This window comes from Kryptolebias marmoratus, linkage group LG24 (genome assembly GCF_001649575.2).
Source record: "Kryptolebias marmoratus isolate JLee-2015 linkage group LG24, ASM164957v2, whole genome shotgun sequence".
NCBI lineage: Eukaryota > Metazoa > Chordata > Actinopteri > Cyprinodontiformes > Rivulidae > Kryptolebias > Kryptolebias marmoratus.
In genome coordinates, this window is record NC_051453.1 from 13,893,502 (window position 1) to 13,914,672 (window position 21,171).

The following is a 21,171-nucleotide window of genomic DNA, read 5'->3' on the forward strand; positions in this document are numbered from 1 at the left end:
CAGGTAAGATATTAACTGTTCTTAACTTTTCCACAGAACCCCACCTCAAAAGATCTGAAGACTATCCAATTCAAACTTTTTATCTTTTTATTAAAAAAAAAAGATTTTATGTCAATCCCCAATCCCCACAAAATACTCTCCAGATATTAAATATCTATTCTGGACGGTTTGTTAAACAGTGATTTGTTCTCATATTATGCAAAAAGACACAGAATGAGATTTCTCAGCATGTCTCAAACAGGTCAGCTGTTCCAATCATAATATATTTCTGACCTCAAAAGACCACGAGGTGTTAAATCACCTCACACCCCCCACCCCGCGACTGCGCCCGCACCTGGCTGAGTTTGTTTTTTTTTTCTTTCTTTTTTCTGTAACAGACTACAACCTGCGTTGTATTTCATTTTCCCGAGAGCCGAATGGATTTGCGATGGTCGCGCCTTCTCGCCTCGTCTCAGACGGAGCAGCAATCTCTTTAACACCAGCCGATACATATGATAATGTACACGGGCTTTATTGTCGAATGACAGAAGGGCAGCACAACACACGCCGTGTGTTTTCTGCCGGCTTTCTGCTTTTCTGTGCCCTGCTCCTTGTCTACAAAGAACCTCGGTTCTCAATGAGCGCCACAGGGCACTAACTCTGCCTTTTAATCTTTAACTACTTTAATAGCATATTTCTATTTTAGTTTGTCTGATTTGATAAGTTGGTACAGTGTGCTGCAGGGATGAAATGTAAGGTTTATTGCTCTTTTTTTTAATTTTAGGATACCTACTGTTGCACTTCTGTTTCCTTGATGCCCTCAAGTGACAAAAATTAAAGATAACTAAAGAAAAGTGTACATCAGTGATCAGCTTTGTTATATAAGCACAATCTATGAAATGTTAACCAGCATGCTCTACAATAAAATAATAATAAAAAATAATCTAGGCAGAGTGCTGTTGATCCTCTGTCTGAGACTTTTTGGTGGTCAGGTGATATTTTCTCCAGCTTATCAAGTGTCCAGTCAGCACAAATAGAGCAGAAAGCGTTTCAAAATGGCAACAAGAATTTCCTCTCAAGAGTTCTTTTAGGAAACTGTCCATAAAATCAATATTGTGAGGAAGGAGAACTGTTTTATATGGACTGGCTTAGCAAGTACTTAATTTCAGTGCAGTAATTAAGGGCCCATTTGGAGTGGGACCTCTGTGGCCCCTGTTGCCCTGGAGGAGTGGAACTTTTCTAGTTAAATTATACGAGTACGGCTGGTTGAGCGGTAAGTAACATAATCAGAGCTGATTGGTCAGTAACCCGCAGGTCGCTGGGGTGGGATGAGAGGAGCATGTGGAGGTCCTTCACACTGAAAGCTCTTTGGAGGAAGTTTGTACATTGGACAAAAGAAACTCTGCTGTGTTTTTGGCTGCAGAGCGTTCCTATTTTTGCGAACGTTAAAGGTTTTCACAAGCTGACCGAAACATGCCCCGACTTTTGGGTTTTGCAAACTGACACAAAAAGTAAACACCAGTGGAGAACCTCAAGAGCTTCAGTGGTGGATGGTACACTTTTTCTGAAGAAACTGACAGATCGCATCATTCAAAAAATTAAAGCGCTGTCCAGGCATTCCTACTTCAGAGATAGCTGATGGACATTCTTGCCCAAAATATGATACTTTTAGCCAAATCACAGACTTATGAAATATATATACTGAAAAATATTCACAGGTGGTTTGCTTTGCAGTTTATTTGCATTATACTCTTTGATCAAATCTTTTTCCAGACTATAACATTGGCTATTTTTTGTTTTGCGTTTTTTTTTTTTTTTTCAGACACTAAATAATGCTATCTGTAGAGCTTATAATCAATATTTACACCTTGATGATTCATATTTTAAAACTTTGGTCTGCTTCTTCCATCTGAAATAAACAGAGTTAAAAAAGGTTAAGAAAATAATAAATTTTAATAAAGTAAACGTGTGGAAAAATTCAAACAGCCCCCTGCTTCTCCTCATGTATTTACCTGAGGCTGAATTGGATGTTTCCACGTGCTTATTTAAGTGTTTTAAAGCACTGCACACACGCTCGTCTTTGTCAGGTATTTGTGATGATATCAACAAGAGAAACACGTGTTTGCATGACAGAGTGAAGTGTCTGAGTGCTGTCGCTGTCTCGTCCCACAGTGTATTCTGGGACCTGTACTGCGCCGCCCCGGACCGGAGGGAGACATGCGAACATTCCAGCGAGGCCAAGGCTTTCCACGACTACGTGAGTGAATTTAACCAATCCTGTTGCATAGCTCGAGCGTATCCAACATTTAAACGTGCGTATCCACACGCAGAGTGGGGATCAGGAAGAAGAGTCTGTTATGATTTTGGTAATGCTGCCGGTTCTTGTTTGTTATGTGTCGGTCTGCCTGCTGCAGATTCTGTTTTAGATTGAACCGACTGTGATCCAGATGTCTGATCACAGCGAATAATGCTTTTTTTTTGGGGGGGGGGGGGCCTTAGACTCCTTTCTTTGAGTTGTCAAAGTCTAATTGACAGAGTCAGGCTGTACGATTTCTTCTTCAGATATGAGACAGAAGTGTAACGCTGTGGCTCAGCTGTTGGCTGCACTGAAACGTTGACCCTCTCCGTCCGAGCAATTCTCCTTTTTCCAGAGGTGAAAGGTCAGGCTACTGCCTGGCTACTTATTGGTCCACTCATGGCTTCAGTAAAGGTCAGATCACACAACGCAGCTGGCTGATCACACTTGCACATTAACACACACACGATACGTATACAGAGGGGGTGCATTTAGAGCCTGCCGGGGCTGTGCTTGTTATGGCTACAGGGGTTGGACTTGGTGATGAAAAGGTCAGGGTCAGTGACCCCTCCCTGACCCTCTCATCTTCTGAAGAGTCAGACCAGTCGATCAGGAACCTATTTCACACACATTTCTCAAAGAGCTGCGTATTGCAAATGTTTTTATGTGATTCTCGAGTCTATTTTTTACCTGGATTGTCTTGTCTGTCAGCCTGTCAACGCTGATAAATATTTGCTCAGCGTTGCCTGGTTTATATTTGATAAATGATTACAAAGATGTGTGGATGTTGACTGGATGAACTGCTTCAGCAGAAAGATTATCATTCTACCTGGACAGAAGTTAAACTCGAGATAGATTAAAGGTGCTTTTCGTGGCACGCGCTCTTCATTCGGGCCATTTTAGCTCATAGCCAGTCACCTATTCAGCTGAACTCTCTTGTGAGGTTTGACAGCAAAAAGTGTGAGCACTTGTCAGCTGAATAGATTACATTTGCTGTGCATGTACTGCTCATGTCTGTGTTCACTAGCTGATGTGTGCGTCTCCATGCCCGCCTGTGTGCGTACATGTGTTGGACCACCGTAAGATTAATTACATGGTTAATTAAACCTAGTAGTTAATTAAATCTGACAACTGTGTCTAATTAATCTAAATGCCATATAATTTCCTACACCTTTCTCCAGAGGTAGGCCAGCTGGATACCTGCATGTCAGCTCTTTAATGGCTGCTGTTTGACAGCGCTGGTCAATATGTGGCTAAACGTCTAGATTCAGATTCAGCTGCTGTTTAAGGCGCTTTACACGTGTTTCAGGCTTGGGCGACATAAATCAGCCAGATGAGAGTCACGCTCACTTCTCTTTCCTTGTGTGGTCAAAATGCATCAAGTTTAGGACTCGATTTGTTGTAGACAAAGAGGTCTGACTTGCAGCTGATTGAGTGTGTGTTGCCTGATTCTCAACTTGGCCGTGGTTCAGAGGTTTGGGGCATGTCAGCTGATTTGTGTGTGTGTGTAATTTTGTCATTTTAAAATGAAAGTATTGCGCTTATATGTACATACGTACATTACTTTACATTTGAAGGCTTGAAGAAGAATGTATTAAAAGCTTCCTGTTATCTGGTGCACTTTTATGTTTGTGTAAAATATAATAAAATGTTAAGGAAGTATTATCTAGTTTGTGAAGAATGCAATTTTTTTGCTAGATGAATTATGTTTGTTCAGATACCTTCGCGCAGTGGATCCTAACATTGTCGGGACCCCACTGTGGGTCATAAAGCATCAAGTGAGGGTCTCCATGAATCAAATTAAAGGTCAAAAAGGTTCCTAAATACAATAATTATAACTGTATAAAAACATAGCAGTTCAGGTTGTTTGTGTTGTCATTATGCTCTTGTTTAATAGGGTTATTAGCATAGTTTGTAAATTTAAACTGATCATATTTGGGGTCACATAAAACATTTTTGTGTATGTATGTAATTTTATTTTACACCTCAGCCAAATTAAGAGACTACAATATTATTTATCAAAAAGTATATTTGCTATATTTACTAAATTCTTTTGAACCTATATACTTAAATAATTGTTGGATTTTATAGTATGAATTACTAACAACTGGCCAAGAGTGCTGTCATCTTTTAGAGATGCTTTTTCACAATTAAAATCACAACCACTGTCACTAAAGTCGTTGTTTTTTCTTGCCTTGGACCTACTAGGTGTCGATATAAATCTGAAGTCATGTTTGAAAGTAAAAATCACAAAGGATGTTTCAAAGTTTCCGATTGCAGTAAAAACCAGGGGAAGGTGTGAGAGTGCACCTCTGCTTTTCTAAGTGTTTTCATGCTTGTGTCATTGTGTGACAGAAAGACGGAGAGACAGTCAGGGTCGGAGCGTGTGAATCCCCGGGGTAATGAGGGGTCTGTCGGTCTCTGATTAACTCCGGCTTCTTGGTCCCCGCAGACCGAGGGCCTGATCGAGTCTCTATCACGGCCCCCTTGCTGATAACGGATCCCTCGTTCCCCCGAGTGCGCCCGGATTACAGAGTGAAAAACAACACAGCTCCCAGGAGTTGCACACGCTTCGCTCTGTGTGTCGCTCAACGGGAATACCAAAAGAGGAATGTGTCCGAGATAAACCAGGATTGGCTTGTCTTTATTTATGTCCTTTTAATATTATTTATTGTCTCCTCTTGCAGCTATGCTGTCACTGTGTTGTGGATAACAATGAGAAAATATCAGCGTCGCGCTATAAAATTGATGCGCAGAAATACAGTTTGCGTGTTTGTTTCCTGCAACTAATTTGGTTGCCAGGCAACATTGAGCCAGAGGACAGTCTTAGTTACAGATTTGGACTCGGTCATCTCGGTTTGGCTCGTTTCGCCGGCACGCCGAAAGCAGCCCTGTCCTGCTGACTCTCTGTGATGTAGACTTTGTGAACTCTCCCATTTTGGGGAAGATAATGGAATATAATGTGCTAATCCTCAGATCTGGGGACAGGTTGACAGCTAATCCAGGGGAGTGTGGTGGAATCGGAGCTCCTGGACGCACTCCCAGAGCTGGAGACCTCTGACTGGCTGGGTAGCAGGTTGGCTTCACCCTCGAATGGTGAATCTGCTGTCTTAGACACTTGAGGTTACACATAAACACTCCCACATGCAGCAATGCTTGTATGCATATCACACACCCACACTCTCATGCAAATGAATACACACACTCAAAGTAAGCAAGACCATACTGTATCATAAAGAGCCTGAAGTCTTGTGCTTCTGTAAAGTAAATTAAGTCTTCTTTCTCCTCCTAATTGTTGGATTTGTATTCCTGCCTTCCTCTTCACATTGCCTTTTAATCATGTTTATTTCCTAAAAGAGACCTGCACATCTTACGCTCCTTTTTTTTCTGCTGGAATTTGGATGTTCCTTGAAAAGAAGCACTTTGGTGAGGAAATGTGTTTGATTAAAAGAACACGGCACATCTTCAGTAATGCAATACGAGTGATTAAAGCACATAAGCCTCGTGATGAAGAAAGCGATTACTCACACAGACTCGCATATTGTTGCTCACATTAAAGCGGGCAGAAGAATGAGTCTCTGTTTTCTCCTCTTCTGACACACACACACACGCACTTTCAATCACAGACAAACAGTCTTTCAGGAAGGGGTAGACTCAGCAGACATTTTGCTTTGCCCCAGCCAGAGGTCACGACCCCAAACATCTGCGGCTCATGCCAGCCTGGGTTCAGCGCCTGAGGAGAGTCACAGATTTAGTGCCACAAGTGCATCATTCACATCGCAGAGCTTCACCGACTATGCTGAGCTCAAACTGGTGAAGTCTGTCATTATTATGATTGATCAAAAGTCATGATAAGTAATTTATTTTACATGATGCAAAATGACCATTAGTCAAATGTTTTAACTTGTCACGTTTTAATGATTAACACTTATTTCCTATATCTACCTCTGCCAAGACGTTTATGTTTTTGGTAGTGTTTGTTTGTTTGTCTGATAGCAAGGTTACTTAAAAACTAATGAACGGATTTTGATGAAATATTCAGGAAATATTGAGGTTGCCACAAGAAATAGGTGATTAGGTTTTGGTAGTGATTTTTAATGACACTATGGAGTGTCATTAAAGTATGGAGGTTTGCGCTCTCTGAATGCTTCTAGCTGTTTTACTTTTTATTTTTAAACAACTTTGGACTTTTTTATAGCTATTATAACAAAAGTAACTTGTAGATTTGGCTTCTTGAATTATTTCCTGACATTTTTAGGCTTGGTGATACATAAAATAATTGCAACCACTAATTTTTGTGATGGGGTTTAATATTTATCTAGATTACATTTGATAGTGGAATGCATTCAAGCTTTGCTTAAATATCAAATAAAAAAAAAAATACAATTCATCCGCTGCCTTTCATGCCAAGGTTTCAGACTGAGACCATCTTATGTTGAGAAATGACAAAAATGTAGCTGTTTTGGTCAGACCTCGAAAATAACATAACATTAGTTAGTTACTGTCTTTCTTGAGATCAGCTGGCTGTAGTGGCCATCTTAAAATGGGTTGGATCCAAAAGTTAATCAGTTGTAGATCCAATGATTACTTCCTGAAAGTTTCATTATAAATAGTCTATTTTGCATTTCTGCGATAACAAAAACGGAAGCGCGGCACGTCAGGTTCCCTAAATGTTTGACATGTTTACGTTAAATGTAACTCAAAAGATTATCAAATCAGTTATATTTTCTGCCTGTCGACCTATTGATTAAGCAGCTAAGTGTTCCGGCGCCTGATTGAGTGGTCTGAATAAAAAGATAAGAAAAAATAAGTGCTGCGTCCCTGAGCCGATCTGTTTCCAGCACACAGGCTGGAGATGGACGGAGGATGCTCTGTTGTCTGTTGCCGGGGGATTCTTTGAGAGGGTTAAACATTTGTTCGGCTCAACCACAGTAACAGGTGGCACAAGGGGAGGAGCTGCACTCTGTAAACAAGCGATGATGACCGAGCCTTTGTCTGGACTTTGTGTGTGGAATATTATATGTGTGTGTGTTTTCCATCACAGGTCCTCACTTTCTCTCATTTTAAATCCACACGTCTCTTTTGGAGCGCTATTTATCAGTGTTCTGCTCTCTTTCGTCCCCCTTTTTCAAATGTACCCATCCTACTTCATTTTGTCTGCTTCAGTTCCTCTCAGGTCTTTTTCACGGCTAACACCGTCTTCCAACCACCCCCTCCTGCTGCTCGTTCTTTCTTTCTTTCTTTCCCTCTCTCTTTCTTATCCCCCACCCTCCTTTTTGCCTCCCTCCTTCTCAGAGGAGATTGATTGGGTAATCTGGCTGGATGCCAGCGGTGCCCGCTTCCTTGCTCGGGGGAAGGAGAGAAGCGACATGCCGACATGCAGGAATAATAATAACATCCATAATACAGCCAGGATGGGTATGGACGCAGGGATAAGGAGGGAACCAGAGTTTGCGTTGGCCCGGTGATATCTTCTTCATGCAGATTCTCCTGGCTGTTCTCAGTTTAAAAATAGCCCGCACACAAACATCTTGCCATAACATTTTGTCTCCGTTCTCGTCCATTTCTGTCTGTCTTTCTACCTTTCTGTCACCGCCACCTCCACCTCCTCCTCTGTTCACGCCTGTTTTGTCTTTTAATATCAAACGATGCGTGGAGTGGAGGCTGCAGGCAGACGGGCGCTGAGCGAGAGGATGCTGCCTTTGTGTGGCGTTGTTTACCGTTGTTACAGTCTAAATGAAAAAGGCCAGTCGGCTCCTCTGTCTGTGTATACCTTCCCATATCTGAGGGAGGCAACAAAGCCTGAAAGTGCTGCCCTCAAGCTGTGTGTATGTGTGTGTATATGTGTGCGTGTGTGTGTATTTGGCTGGAGGTCTAGAAGTGACAGAAGCCGAAGATCAAATATTGTTTATGATTCCCTTCCTTGCAGGTTCATTCTGTGCAGGCTCTCACTGAGCTGTGGTTTAGCATTTGATCTTGACTCTGTAAGGACAAGCTCCCGGATCTTTGTTTGACAGAGGCAGACACTGAGATGGACACATGAAGACAACACTTCAGGGACAGAGACAAGAAAACATACAGCAGAAGAATTTGAGGCAGAAGGAAATAATAATAATAATAATATTAAAAAGAGCTGGAGAAGTAGGGAGATGTAACCGTGTTCAGGGAAAAAAGAAGTGTCTCTAATGGTGCTGAGGGACTCTTTTTGAAGTCTGCACTTTTCTTAGTTTATCTGACTTTTGGTGCGAACTTTGCACGGCATCCTGCAAACCAGAGGAGCTCGAACGCCGTCAATCCATCTGGGCAAAGCCTAACCCTGCAGCGTTTAACTTTCTCTCCTTGCATTTAATTCCCCTAACTCTTTTATTCATGAGATACCGTCTTAGATTTCACGTCATCGCCCATCAAATTCAAACAAACTCCAAATAAACAGTGCGTTCCAGAAAATACTAAAAAAAAAAATGCTCGGGGCATTTATTTGTTTATCTTTCCAAATTAAGTTAAGGTGAAGGATGTCATTTCCGATTGTAGCAAAACTTTGTGTTGCTGAGAAGAGGACAAACCAGACAAGTGAAACAGTCTGAAGCCGTGCAGATTTTAAAGCTTCGCCGAGTAAATTTCTATTCAGTGAATCGACTCTGCTCCTCTCCAGTCGTCTTTTCCAGCTGTGAAGCTCCGTATTCTTTCCTCCCAGAGAAAAGCTTGAAGCACTCCATTACTGCCACTCCTCATTAGATCTAAAACAGTGATGATAGTTGCAGGGATTGTCAGTCAGATCCCAAGGAGTGAAAGCTATCTTTAAACACACACTCCTATAGGTTAACTCATAAGAGGCTATTTCCTTCTTTGGTGTCAAGTTTCCAAATAAAATTATCTCAAATTCAAATCTTTCAAATTCACTGTTTGATTTTGTACTGCAGGTCTATAAGTGCACATCAGCTGAAGAATTTACTATTTGGCAAACTGTGCAAGTGAAGGTCAGAGGAAACACTGACACTTTTTAGGCTGCAAGGATATAGATTCTCTTTGCAAAAAAATCTTGCTTGATTTTCAGACAAAAAAATAACCATGCATATTATGCACTCAAGAATTTTAAACAACATACAAGGTTATGCAAAACCAAAATTATAGAAAGAGCATTTTTGGATGGTGAGAGAGCTGAAATGCTGAAAGCTTTTGATTTAAAAACAGCTACTTTTAATTATTCCATATAAATTAACGAATTAAGATATAATACATTCAGCATTTGCTTGTTGTTTCCAGGGATTTGTTTGCTTTTAGTGGAATATTCTTTAGCATTTCTTTTGACTGGTGTTGCAGGATAACTTGAGTCTTTCATCATTCTTTCACCTCTCCGAATTATCTCGTGATAATTTTTAAATCTGAGAAACTTCCTTCTGGGGTGCTGCTACTACAAAACAGAATGAGCATGGTAGGTGCTTTTAAAAGTTGTAATTAAAATCAAAACAAGATTTTTATGCTATACATTGCCATTTTATACAAATATAGTTCATATAAGTGGAGCTGAGTTGTTACTAATGACCAAACCTAAGAGGTTAAGATCATTTGCTGCCATCTTCAGAAAGAAGCAATTTGACAATTGAGCGTTTAAGTGTCCCCCATAGAAATTGTGTATTCTTTTTTTTCAAAAGTGACTCAGTTCTTGTCCTTTTTCTTCATCTTTCAGTTCTTGTCCCTTTTCTTCATCTTTGTCCACTCTCAGTGTCCTCCTGCCTCTCTGACACACTGCCCCGGCCTTTCTCCTCGGCCTCAGCCTCTTTTTGTAACAGTGGGTAGCCTTGTAGTTGGCAGACACTGCAGCCTGGCACTGTGTGTCCCTGGCACTCAGCATGTGTGTGTGTGTGTGTGTCTGCTGTCTGCCAGTCCACCAGTCTCAAGTACCAGCTGGGCATCCAAACTCACAACCAAAATAAACTGGCCACCCCAAGCCTTTTTGGTTGGAGTGCTGTGTAGAAGTGTATCTGCTTGTGTTACTGCATGTTTGTGTGCGTGGGTGTGTGCGTGGGTGTGTGTGTGTGTGTGTGTGCACGCGATGCCGGTTGGACATCCGTCTCATCGAACTGAGCTGTGACACAAACACAGACCTTCTTCAGATGAATGCCTGAGATGTTCGTCTGTCTAAACTTTCCATCACAGTGAGGCCCTCCGCGCTCGGATTAAAGACTAAAACAATTACAGCGCCCTATTTGCAATTTAAATTCTTCTAAATGCAGACTTAATCCCCAGTTTCCAAAAGGCAGCAATGCTGAGAGGCAGAACAAATGTGTGAGAGAGATCCAGTTCAAGACTCTGTGGCTAAAATAACACTTATAGGTTATAGGATGGGATAATGAATGTACTTCGAGCTGGCTGAGATATATACAAAGAATAGTTTGTTTCTGTTAAAAGCTTGTCTTCTTTGTTGTGATGGCACAGAATCAGCAGGGGAGGCGCTGATTTTCACACCATTTGTGCAGAAAAATCCCATCCTCAAAAGTGTTTGCATTAATGTCATTTGCATGCAGGTGCATTTAGATATTCACACGTGTGCGCGTTAAGGTGCGAGGGCCACCGTGAGCCTGCTTGACTGCTGCCCAGGGTATATTTACAGACAGTGACTTTAATGCAGCGTAATGATTATTTTTATTCCAGGTACTTTGGCAGCCCGTTGGCTCTGAATGGAATGACTCCCCATTGGCCCACTGATTACCTCTGTGGCTGCTGCCACACCTGGCTCCTTCACTTCACCCCACTATTTACTATTATAACCTCAACCCTCCCGCTTTCATTACCACACCTTCTGTTCCTCCCTCTTTCCCTCTCAGTATACCTTTTGACTAAATCCAGCAGTAGGCTGCTCCTTCTTTTTTATGGTGCCTTTTATAATTTCATTACTTTCATTCTTCTTTCTGGCGCTACAATTTTATTCTCCTGTGTTTTATATTACAGCCTGTCTATTTTTAATTTAAATAAACTTTCCCCTCACTTTTATAGTTTGAGCTAATATGCTTCTAAGAATGAACATGTTCATACTTTATAAAGTCACACATCACTGGCCAATTTAGAGACTAAAAAGAGTGTGACACATTTCAAGATCTGAGATATGCACAGTTTGAGATGAAACATTATACTAAGGATGTTGGACAAGGGGGGATATGTTTACAGAGCTGTGGGACACCTACACCACCTATTACAATGTGGTTGAATTGTGTCAAATTTGGAAAACAACCTCCATCTTGAAGGTAATCATGACACTGCTATGTTAGTACTTGTCAAATACCAATTAACGTCCGTGTTCCTGAGACTAAAAGGTCTAAAAGGTCACGTCTGTGCTAGATTGTTTCCAAAACGTCGTCACAATCACAGTCGTAGGCTCGGCATGAGGCCAGCATGGCCAAACCCGCATCAAATTTTCTGCTTTAAAGTCACACCAGTGTGCACAGGCTTTACATCATGAATATGCGACCACCTTGCTCCAGTCAGAACCCCAATCTGCTACCACCACTACCTTGCTATGAAAGGTGCATGCTCAAAACCATCGTGGAAATATCATGCTCTGTCACAGACAATGGGGAATTCTGAATACATTCCTGAGAACTTGCAAAGACAGTCCATGGCATGTTCTGGCTAATTTTTCACTTTGTCGAGGAGTCTTCATCCAGTATGAAAGGGGGTTAACAACTTAACAAACAAATTTTAAAAGTTTCTTCTCACTTCAAAGTGCTGTCTTCATACAGGCCGAATAACATATATGTTGGTGTTTTGTTTACAGCATTATGGGGATGATGGATGAGACACGTCTTGAATATCAGCATTTCATGGACCTATGATATCACTGTGATACCTGCAATATTGGTGAACCAGTTAGAAGCAAACAAACAATTAGACAAGAGAACAAAGCAGTAAAGGTCAGAGTTTGGTGTCTTCTGTTTCTTTCACTCCCTTTTCAAATTAAAGTCAGCTCAGTTTTGTTTTCCATTTTTCTGTTTTTTCTTCATTGGAATCCAAGGCTCTTGTTCTCCTTCAGGTTTGTTATCAACCCTCAAACTTTTTCTTTTTTACTTTCCTTCTTTACTTGCAGAAGAAGAAAGTGAGGTTTGCAAATAACATAAATTGCCAAAAAGTCTTTAGCCACTGCTTAAAATAGCTTCCACTTCTACAGGGTGAAAGTTTGATTTTTAGGTTTATGCACGAGTAATGCACCAAATATTAATCTGTCATTTATAGTCTTTTTAAAGCCATTATAGACCTACTGGTCGGTGAAAAATCATTGAACTCCTTGTAATTACTGAATATTTGTTGGGACTGTGCTACATTCACTATGTGCTCTTTGGCAAGTCTTAAAATATTTCTGAGCTTACATTCCAATCATGACAGAAAACATTAACAAAAGGCCCTTTGGCTTGAATTGATTGTTTCTGTCACCTCACATGTTTACACACCAACATAACCAGGGATCTGCTTTTATTATCTGCGTTCTTCAGCTTTTCTCAGATATACCAAGTCATTTTTCATGTCTTTCATGCTTTAAGGCAAAATATTATTTCCTGCAAACCTTTTGAGGGATATGTTTTTTTGTTGTTATTAATCTGACATAACTTAGAATAGCTTTTAATTGTTGGTAGTAGAAGACAGTGTCTGCAGTTCTTTAAACACCTACAAAGTCAATGGCCATCGAAAACATTTTGGAACAAAATGCTATACTGCTTTAGGTGAGCATATTGACTTGTTTTTGCTGTTTAAAAATCTGTTTGTCACGAAGCTGCTAATGGACAGTGGGCAGCAGTGGATGAGCAGGGTTTTATATTAAAAATTACACAACAATAACAGTAGAAATAGGTTGTTTTTTGTGTTTATGTAATAATTTACTGCTAAAAGACGTTTCTTGATGAATTGAGTCTGGACGTCTGTGCTTTCTCTGTTCAGATTTATGATGTTGTTTCTTCGTTGAGCACACTTAAAACTGGTTGGAGGTAATTATTTGCACAGAGATGATTCTTATGAGTGTGCCTTTGTGTGCGTTTGACTGTTTGAAGCCGTTCCACTGAGTGAGCTCCGTTGCAGCTATTAGCCAGCCGTAAGGTCAGCACTGGGGCGTGCAGACTGCCCTGCTGCTGTTTGGGGTTAATACATCCGAGAGGGCTGAAAGAATCCAAAAAATTCACCTCGTGTGCTTAGTAACAACTGCATTGTGTGAACTTCCAACCTCGACTCGGCTGTCTGGATGTAAGCCCCTCGGATCAGTTATTTATATCTCTGGTGATGAAGTTCAGTGGATAAATAGGGCATCACATCTGTTTCATTGTTGACTGGATGCTTGAAGTTATTTTAGCTGCAGTGTGAGTTCATGAATGCATATTTGAATGCAAAAACAAAACTAAGCAAACAAACAAAAAGCCAAGACAAGATAATAGTTGGATAGTGTAATACCACAGTACATGTGTTATTTCTTTTATGTTTCTTGTCTGCTCTGTCTGATTGTACCAGATCAGATCTTCAGTGTGAAAATTGACATTTGGAATAGAGATCCACTACACTGAACTGCTCTGCTGCACTCTGTTGCCTTCTGAAAAGGTCAGCTTCCTCTGAAGGATTGTGTGCGACCAGCCATTGCTCTGAGAGTGTGAGAGAAAAAAAAGAGAGGTTTCATTTGGGGTTGTTTCAGTTTGCCTCATATGCTATAAAATGCTACTTCATATTGTTTTTTTTGTTTGTTTGTTTTTTTGGTGATCATTATATAGTGTCACTCTCCCTGTAAGAAAAGTATATTTTTTTCTCCTTGCTGTGCTGAACTGAGCTGCTCTCTTCTTTGCTGAACAGTTCAGTTGGATGCTGTAATCTCTTCAGTGCATGGCCAGATTACCGACTGCTCCATATTGTCTGGTGGCTGACTGACTGCGGGACGGACGGGGGAGGGATGCTCTGCTCTGATCTGCTGCTACATGTGGAAGATTACCTTTTTTATTAATGTATCCATCTGGACATTTGCTATATTTGGTTGTTTATCCTGCCTGCTTTTTTTTTAATTGTGTAAATCTTATAAGATTTAAGTCTAAATAAATCCAGACTGAGATAAGACATACGTGTTATATCCCAGGAGAAGTCACTCAAATGACTAAATCACACAGTCGTGATTAGATTACGCCAAGTTTAGTCTAGATTAATACAAAAAATTATTGTGATGTGATTTTTTTTTTAGAGGGAAATTATTTTTGGGAATGAAAAGATTTCCACTAAAGAAAAGAAAATTCAGCGTTCGCTGTGGCCCGCCACCCCCCTCAGCCTCCCACCCACCCTTCCATGCGTCTTCCTCTCCATCTCTTTCTGTCTCCTGTGCACTCCATGCAGAAATGATTTCCATTCCTGCTGAATTAATGAGGTTCTGCTGAACTGAGAAAAGGCAAGGGAAGTGTGTACACATGCACACACAAATACACACACAGGCACACACAGAGAGGCGCACACACACACACAAACACAGGCACGATATCCACTGCCTTGTTTCAGTCTGCATTCACACATGCACGCAGTGATTTACTGAAGCTTGGCCACTTTTTTTCCCCCGTTTCAGAACACAAACAGTGTTTTGTTACGTTTTAAAGTAAATTTCCGGAAGTGTGGACAGAGACAAAGCTGGACAGCAATCACACATAAAGCTAAGCTGAATCTGAGGCTCAACTAAATCCACATGTGGCCTTTACACTGTTCACAGACACACACGCACGCAACCATAAAGACATTGACACAAGTCAGGCCCCCAGAGTTGGGCCCAGTCACCATAGCAACGTGCTAATGTGTGTATTAAACACTACAGTATTTTGGGATTGTTGGTGGTCCCAACCCTTTCCTCTCTCACACACATTTATTTACAGACATTAATGTCAGCGTAGGTCTCATTCCAGCAGCAGTCTCTGAATCAGCCTCCACTTTGGCTTTGATTCCCATAAAAAGCTTCACTAAAGAGTCAAACTAACTCAAACCTCTCGTCCCAGCCGAAGGCCCAATGAGCCGACGGCCACCTCGACTCGGCTCGTGCTTTGTAAACACAGACAGTGAAAATGAAGGAGGATGCAGTCAAAGGCACGTAATTGCGGTGCAAGCAGCTGTTGTTGTGTTCCAGCCCGTGTGCTACTTAAAGGCTCTGTCAGAAATCAGCCGAACAAAGACGAGCTGAAATCGCCGGCTGATTTTTGGTGAGATTTGTTCGTATTTCTTAATGCGTCGCCACCGTGGAGTTTTCAGGTGTGCATCAGAGACAATGTTTGAAACTGATAGTATGCTGGGATATTTTTCTTCCAGTGATGCTGCTTTGTTCTCTTTCTTACTTTTCTTCTTCATTAAATGCACATGATCATACACATTCATCTCCGAACTCTATAAGAGCAGCTTCTCTTCTCCCCGCTCTCTGCTGTCTCAGTGTTTTTCTTCCCCATTTATCATCGCCGAGGCTAAGGAACTGATTCCAATGCTTTTGCTTTTTTTTTCTTCCTCCAATTCCTCTATTTGCTTATTTCTTCATCCCCCCCNCCCCCCATTTCTCTGTTTTGATCCCAGGCAACCAGTCAGCAGTCAATAATCTGTTAAATAGCATTGATCGCCACCATTTAGTTTCCTGGCCAGCTACTTAGGTTGTAAAGCTGATCAATGGCTTTGAATGGGAACCACCAAGATAGAGGATTGACTGCTGGGACGCGCTTTGCAATCATATCATTTGTCTTCATTTGCTGTTCAATTATTTGTCGTAATGGATGCTGTCAAAAACAGCCTCATGCTGGCCCAACAGTGGCACACCAAGTCTGAAAACTATAACATGCCAAGAGAGCCAAGCTCACCTGGCTCACCTTGACTGTGCCTTCTCTCCCTCATGTCTCACCCGTAGAGCTGCTGTGTGACCGTAGAGGAAAGACATTATAGAGTAGAGAATGTCATCAGTATACGACCACTTTCACACACACACACACACACACACACTGACCTCAGTGAGTGTGACCTGTGAGTGCATGCAGATGGTGCCCATGGATGGATGTGTGTATATGAAGTCTGACCCAGACTGGATTTCCTCTTCCCCTGGGCCCCTTCCTGAATTCATCAATCACTTGTTGTAGGACATGACTACGTGTGCCCTCGTATGTGCATTTCATCTTTATGTGTGTGTGAGTACTTGGGAATATTTCTGTGAGTTTCAAGAAGAGTTGCAACATTTATAAAAACTTATTTTTTAAAATACTAATAATTAGGCACAAACAAAGCAGTTTGGGTGAGTTCCTGGATTATGATTAAATATCTAATATAATATTTATTAATAGTTAGGATACTGATTTTAAATCTGTGTCAGCTATTGATATTTTTTAGATCAAGGTTGAAAGTTTAATTTATTCACAAGTGTTAAGATTAAAATTTAAAATCAATGTCAGCTAAAACACCAGAGGACTAACAGGCACATTTATAACATGCTTTTTTAAACATTTGTACACTGATGTGGCTTACTTAATAAAAATATAAAGCAAACACCAGCTTAATTTAAGTATAGTTTTAAAGTAAATGTGCTTATTGCACAGAAGATTACTTATTTTCTGTCTTTCTACTTTTTGTAAAGCAACATTTAAAGCCAAACAAGCTGATATTTGCTAGTTAATTTGACAGGTATTAGTTTCTGTACCAAACCTGCTGTATGGCGTGTATTTCAGAAACTGTTGTAGCTTGCTGCAAACATTTGTTTCAAAACAGTGTTACCCTAAATGAAGTGATGTGTGGTGCTCCTCTGGTAGACAAGTCGTGACCATCTGTGTTTTTAACTATCAAAGAAAAAAAAAAAAAGCTCAAGCCATCCACCCTTGGACAAGTTTAGAGGAGTTTTCCTCTCGGCCTTCACACACAGCTGACTGACAGCTCTCAGCAACAGGTGGGGGAGGGGAAGTGCATGTCTGCATTACGCACAGAAAAAAATACTGCACAAAAATCTTCAGGCATCTTATTAAAAAGAAAATAAACTGCAGGAATATTACTTTAAAAAAATTGTAGTTTTCAAACTGTGACTGTTAACATTGTTAAAATGGCCTATTTCTACCAATAATAGTCAAAAATACATTCATTCAAATGAAAACCCAACTAATTGGTTTAATGCATCTCATAACATTAAAGAGCTGTGAGATGGGATTTTCTAAATCCAAAAAGTGTTCTCTTAGCTGTGTAAATGCAGAAAGACTGTGTTTTTAGTTTACACAAATTAAACAGGCAAAATACATGTATGAGGACAGCAGGACAGTGATGAGGTGTGCTGTAGGAGCGACAGATAGCTTTAATATGGAGGTGGGAGGGCATCAAGGATCGGCTCTGAGCCCCTTCTTGTTTGCTCTGGTGATGGACAGACTAATAGATGAGGTCAGGCAGGAATCCCCGTGGACTATGATGTTTGCAGATGACATTTTGATCTGTGGGGAGAACAGGGAACAGGTGGAAGGTGGAGGTATACGCTTGAAAGACAAGGAATGAAAGTTAGACGTGTGTGTGAGTGAGAGTGAGGCAGGTGGAGCAGTGAGGCTACAAGGAGCAGAGGTCACAAAGGTGCAGGACTTCAAGTGTCGACTGTCCAGGAAAATGAAGAGTGCGATAAAAAGGATTAGGAATGAGGTCATCAGAGGCACAGTACAGGTTGAACGACTGGAAGATAAAGTTAGAGAGGCCAGATTGAGATGGTTTGGACGTGCAGAGGAGGGACAGTGGGTATATTGGTAGAAGGATGTTAGAGATGCAGCTGCCAGGAAAAAGACAAAGAGGAGATATATGGATGCAGTCAGAGAGGACATGGATGGAGTTGGAGTGAGGACAGAGGATGCAGAGGACAGAGTTAGATGGAGGAGGATGACTCACTGTGGTGACCCCTGAAAAGGGAACAGCCGAAAGAAAAAGAAGAAACAAGCAAAATAAAACACAAAGTTATCGTTGTAGGAGTCCTTGAAGCAGGAAAACACCAGAAATTAGAAATATTTCAAGTATTTTAAGTTTATCTATAGATAAGATGGAAAGTCCAGCATGAACAAAAAAGAAAAGAATCAGATGATCAGAATCAGTGAAGATATAACTAGGTTTACCTGCTTAAAATTGTTTTGTCATGACAAATCTACATGAAAAGTCATAAAAAATTAGGTCAGACTGTCATTATGTAGTGAATTCAGTAAATTCAACCCTGAAAATACTTGCTCAGTGTTTAAACTCCATATAGAAAGAGGTCATGTTTACAGCGAGAACTGTATAAAATAATAACTTAAAAACAACTACATAAAAACTTTATCATTTTTTAAACTACCTGTGGTTTTTAAAGCTTTCTCTGTTGTACTCTTTGAGTGTAGGCCTTCAATCAAGATTAAAGAAGCCCTCCTGCAGATTTCCAGGTGTAGTATTGCTGGTCTTGGTCTGGGAGGGTTTTATGGTTCTTTTAGTGAAGGGGGGTGGGGGGTGGGGGGTCTTCACTCATTCACATCCAACAACTGTGGCTCATCTGGCACCACTTCCCTCCAACTCTCCTCTTCTCTATACTGTACCTTCTCCTTTAAGTCTCCCTCTCTTTTCTTCTCCCTCTTCTACCTCCCTTGGTTTTATTGGGGGAGGAGTGTCACCCCCCACCCCCCCNTTGAAGTAGCCCGCTCATATATCACAGCCTTTCCTCGCAGGATATCCTCCCTTTTCCTGCCTGTCCCTCTTTTTTTTTTCTCCTTTCCATCATTACCCCCATCTCTAGAGTGATTAACTGGGGGTCAGTTTGGGGGAGTTGGGTGGATGGGGTAACTACATGTTAACTCTGTTACTTTTCTACACTTTAACACTCTTGCCTTGTACTCAATGGACGACCCCCCACACACACACACACACACACACTGTCTGCAACAAGTCACTCAGCTTCACGTCATGCAGAGCTGATTTAAGTGTCTGAGCATCAGGACAGTAAAGTCAGACGTCAGTTGTTGTTTTGGTCTGTTTGAGGAGTTTCATTTGATCTGTGTTGCCTTCACTGATCATCTGACTTAGTAAAATATTAATCACGCACACTCCTTAAAGGACTTTACAGTGTGAAGCCAGATATGCTTGTTCTGATTAGTACAATTTACCCTTCATATTAAAGTCTGAACTAATGTCGCATTTGTGCTTTACACTTGTGCCTTGAGATTTAGTGCATTTACATGAAATTGGACTTAAAGTGGCAGCAGGCAATTCTCTGATTATTGAAGCTGTCATGTACACAAATTAACTTGTTTATCTTATTTGTGTGAAGGTTGTAATTGTGGAGTAACTCAATTAAAAGAGCCGAGATGCTCATCAGTGGATCAAATCATTCTTGGTGTATGGAGTGTCTCTTTTTTCCTGTTGTTGCTTGAGACTCATAAGGCCTCAAGTGAAAATTGTCATTACTTTTTTTTTTATAAACAAAGTTTTTTGCGCAGTTATTTCCTGGATTTACTTTTACTGATGTTTTTGTTTGATATTTTAGTTTTTATTTTGCATATTCCTTCAAGAAATGCAAGTTCGATTTATCTGGAGAATTGTTTACTGGACCAAAAGTTGTGTGCATAAATGTTAGGCTAACCATTATAGCTTCATATTGTAATTTTGATCTTGATCCGTGGTTCTCTAGGCTTTATAAAGATCATTTACACTTTTGTCTCCTCTTTTATTGACATTGGTTGCTTTTTTAATTCTCATTTTCAATCCAGTTCTTGTACATTATAATTTTTTTATATTTTTTAGGTTGTTGTTGTTGTTCTTTGCTAAGCCACTTAACAATTTTGGCAACAATTATAGACTCAAACAAGGCTCCTGAACACAAGAAATCAACCAGTGTTGTGTCTACACATAACAGATAACTTAGCCAAGAAACTATTTTAAACTAGATTTTTAGCCTCTTTGTTACCAGTAGTATGTCTCAAAGACACAATTTGTTTCAATTTCATTATCCGAATCTTTTAAAAAATACCAAAGATAAGAGTTTGACTGTAATAAAATAGTATTTTAGCACCAACAAGGCGATTCTCAATGAGTCATTAGCAGAACACTTGAGATGCAGTCGATCAGCTGCAGGATGATGCATTTCTCAGGTCCTGAGCTGGGTCTTTGCTGGACTTTCCTGTTTAATTAAGACGTGACTTTCAGATACTCTTTTGTGATGTCAATAGTTTTTAAGTTGCCCACTTCGTCTTTATTTTTTAGTCTTTTTGTCTAGTTTCCTCACATTTTTAAAGACACGTGGCACACCATATTATCATTTTCACATACAAGAACTGAACTGAAAACTTGTAAAAAAGAAAAAAAAATACAGTCAAAATCCAAGGAATACTCTACAAATGTTTCAGAAAAGCCTGAACTATTGCTAAAACCAGTTCATAAGATCAGTTGAAGGTTTGATGTCTTGAAAGGAAAATATTCAGAAATGAAACATGACTCAAGGTTTTTCCACGGTGCTGTTTCTTTACTTCCACATGAGCTAAAGTTTGCACAAGCATTTATTCTTACTTAAGTCTAAAAAAATACAAGTTGCTTTACTTTTATTTATGGGCAGTTTTCTAGTACCGGTAGTATGTCCATTGAGAAGGCTCAGAGATTGTTATTTCCATTAACAAATGTTAATAGTTTTACCAGTTTTTTAAGGGAAACAGAAAATGAGGAGCTCTTCTCAAGACAATATGACTTTCTTTTTTTTCTGGTAACTTTATTATAGCAGAAAAAAATAAAGTTTTATTGGCTCATTTGCAAATAGGCCTAATAAACCCCAGATCCACTGTCAGTCCGTCCTCTTTGTTTTGTTTGAAGTGTTTAAGGCTAACACAATGTTTTATCCCTTTACAACCTCTGGACCAGTCACTAAAAAGCTACCAAAGATTTTGTCTCTGATCACTTACTCCAAG

The 21,171-nt window shown here is 40.3% G+C and overlaps 1 protein-coding gene across 3 annotated transcripts in view; it reads left to right on the forward strand.

Annotated features, from left to right (window-relative positions):
- ssbp4 (single stranded DNA binding protein 4) overlaps positions 1 to 21,171 on the forward strand; it is an 89,173-nt gene that overhangs the window by 22,160 nt on the left and 45,842 nt on the right. For all 3 annotated transcript variants that reach the window (XM_037974227.1, XM_037974226.1, XM_017407354.2), the window contains exon 4: positions 2,152 to 2,236. In XM_037974227.1, coding sequence (XP_037830155.1) covers positions 2,152 to 2,236 — 85 coding nt within the window. The remainder of the gene's footprint in view (positions 1 to 2,151; positions 2,237 to 21,171) is intronic.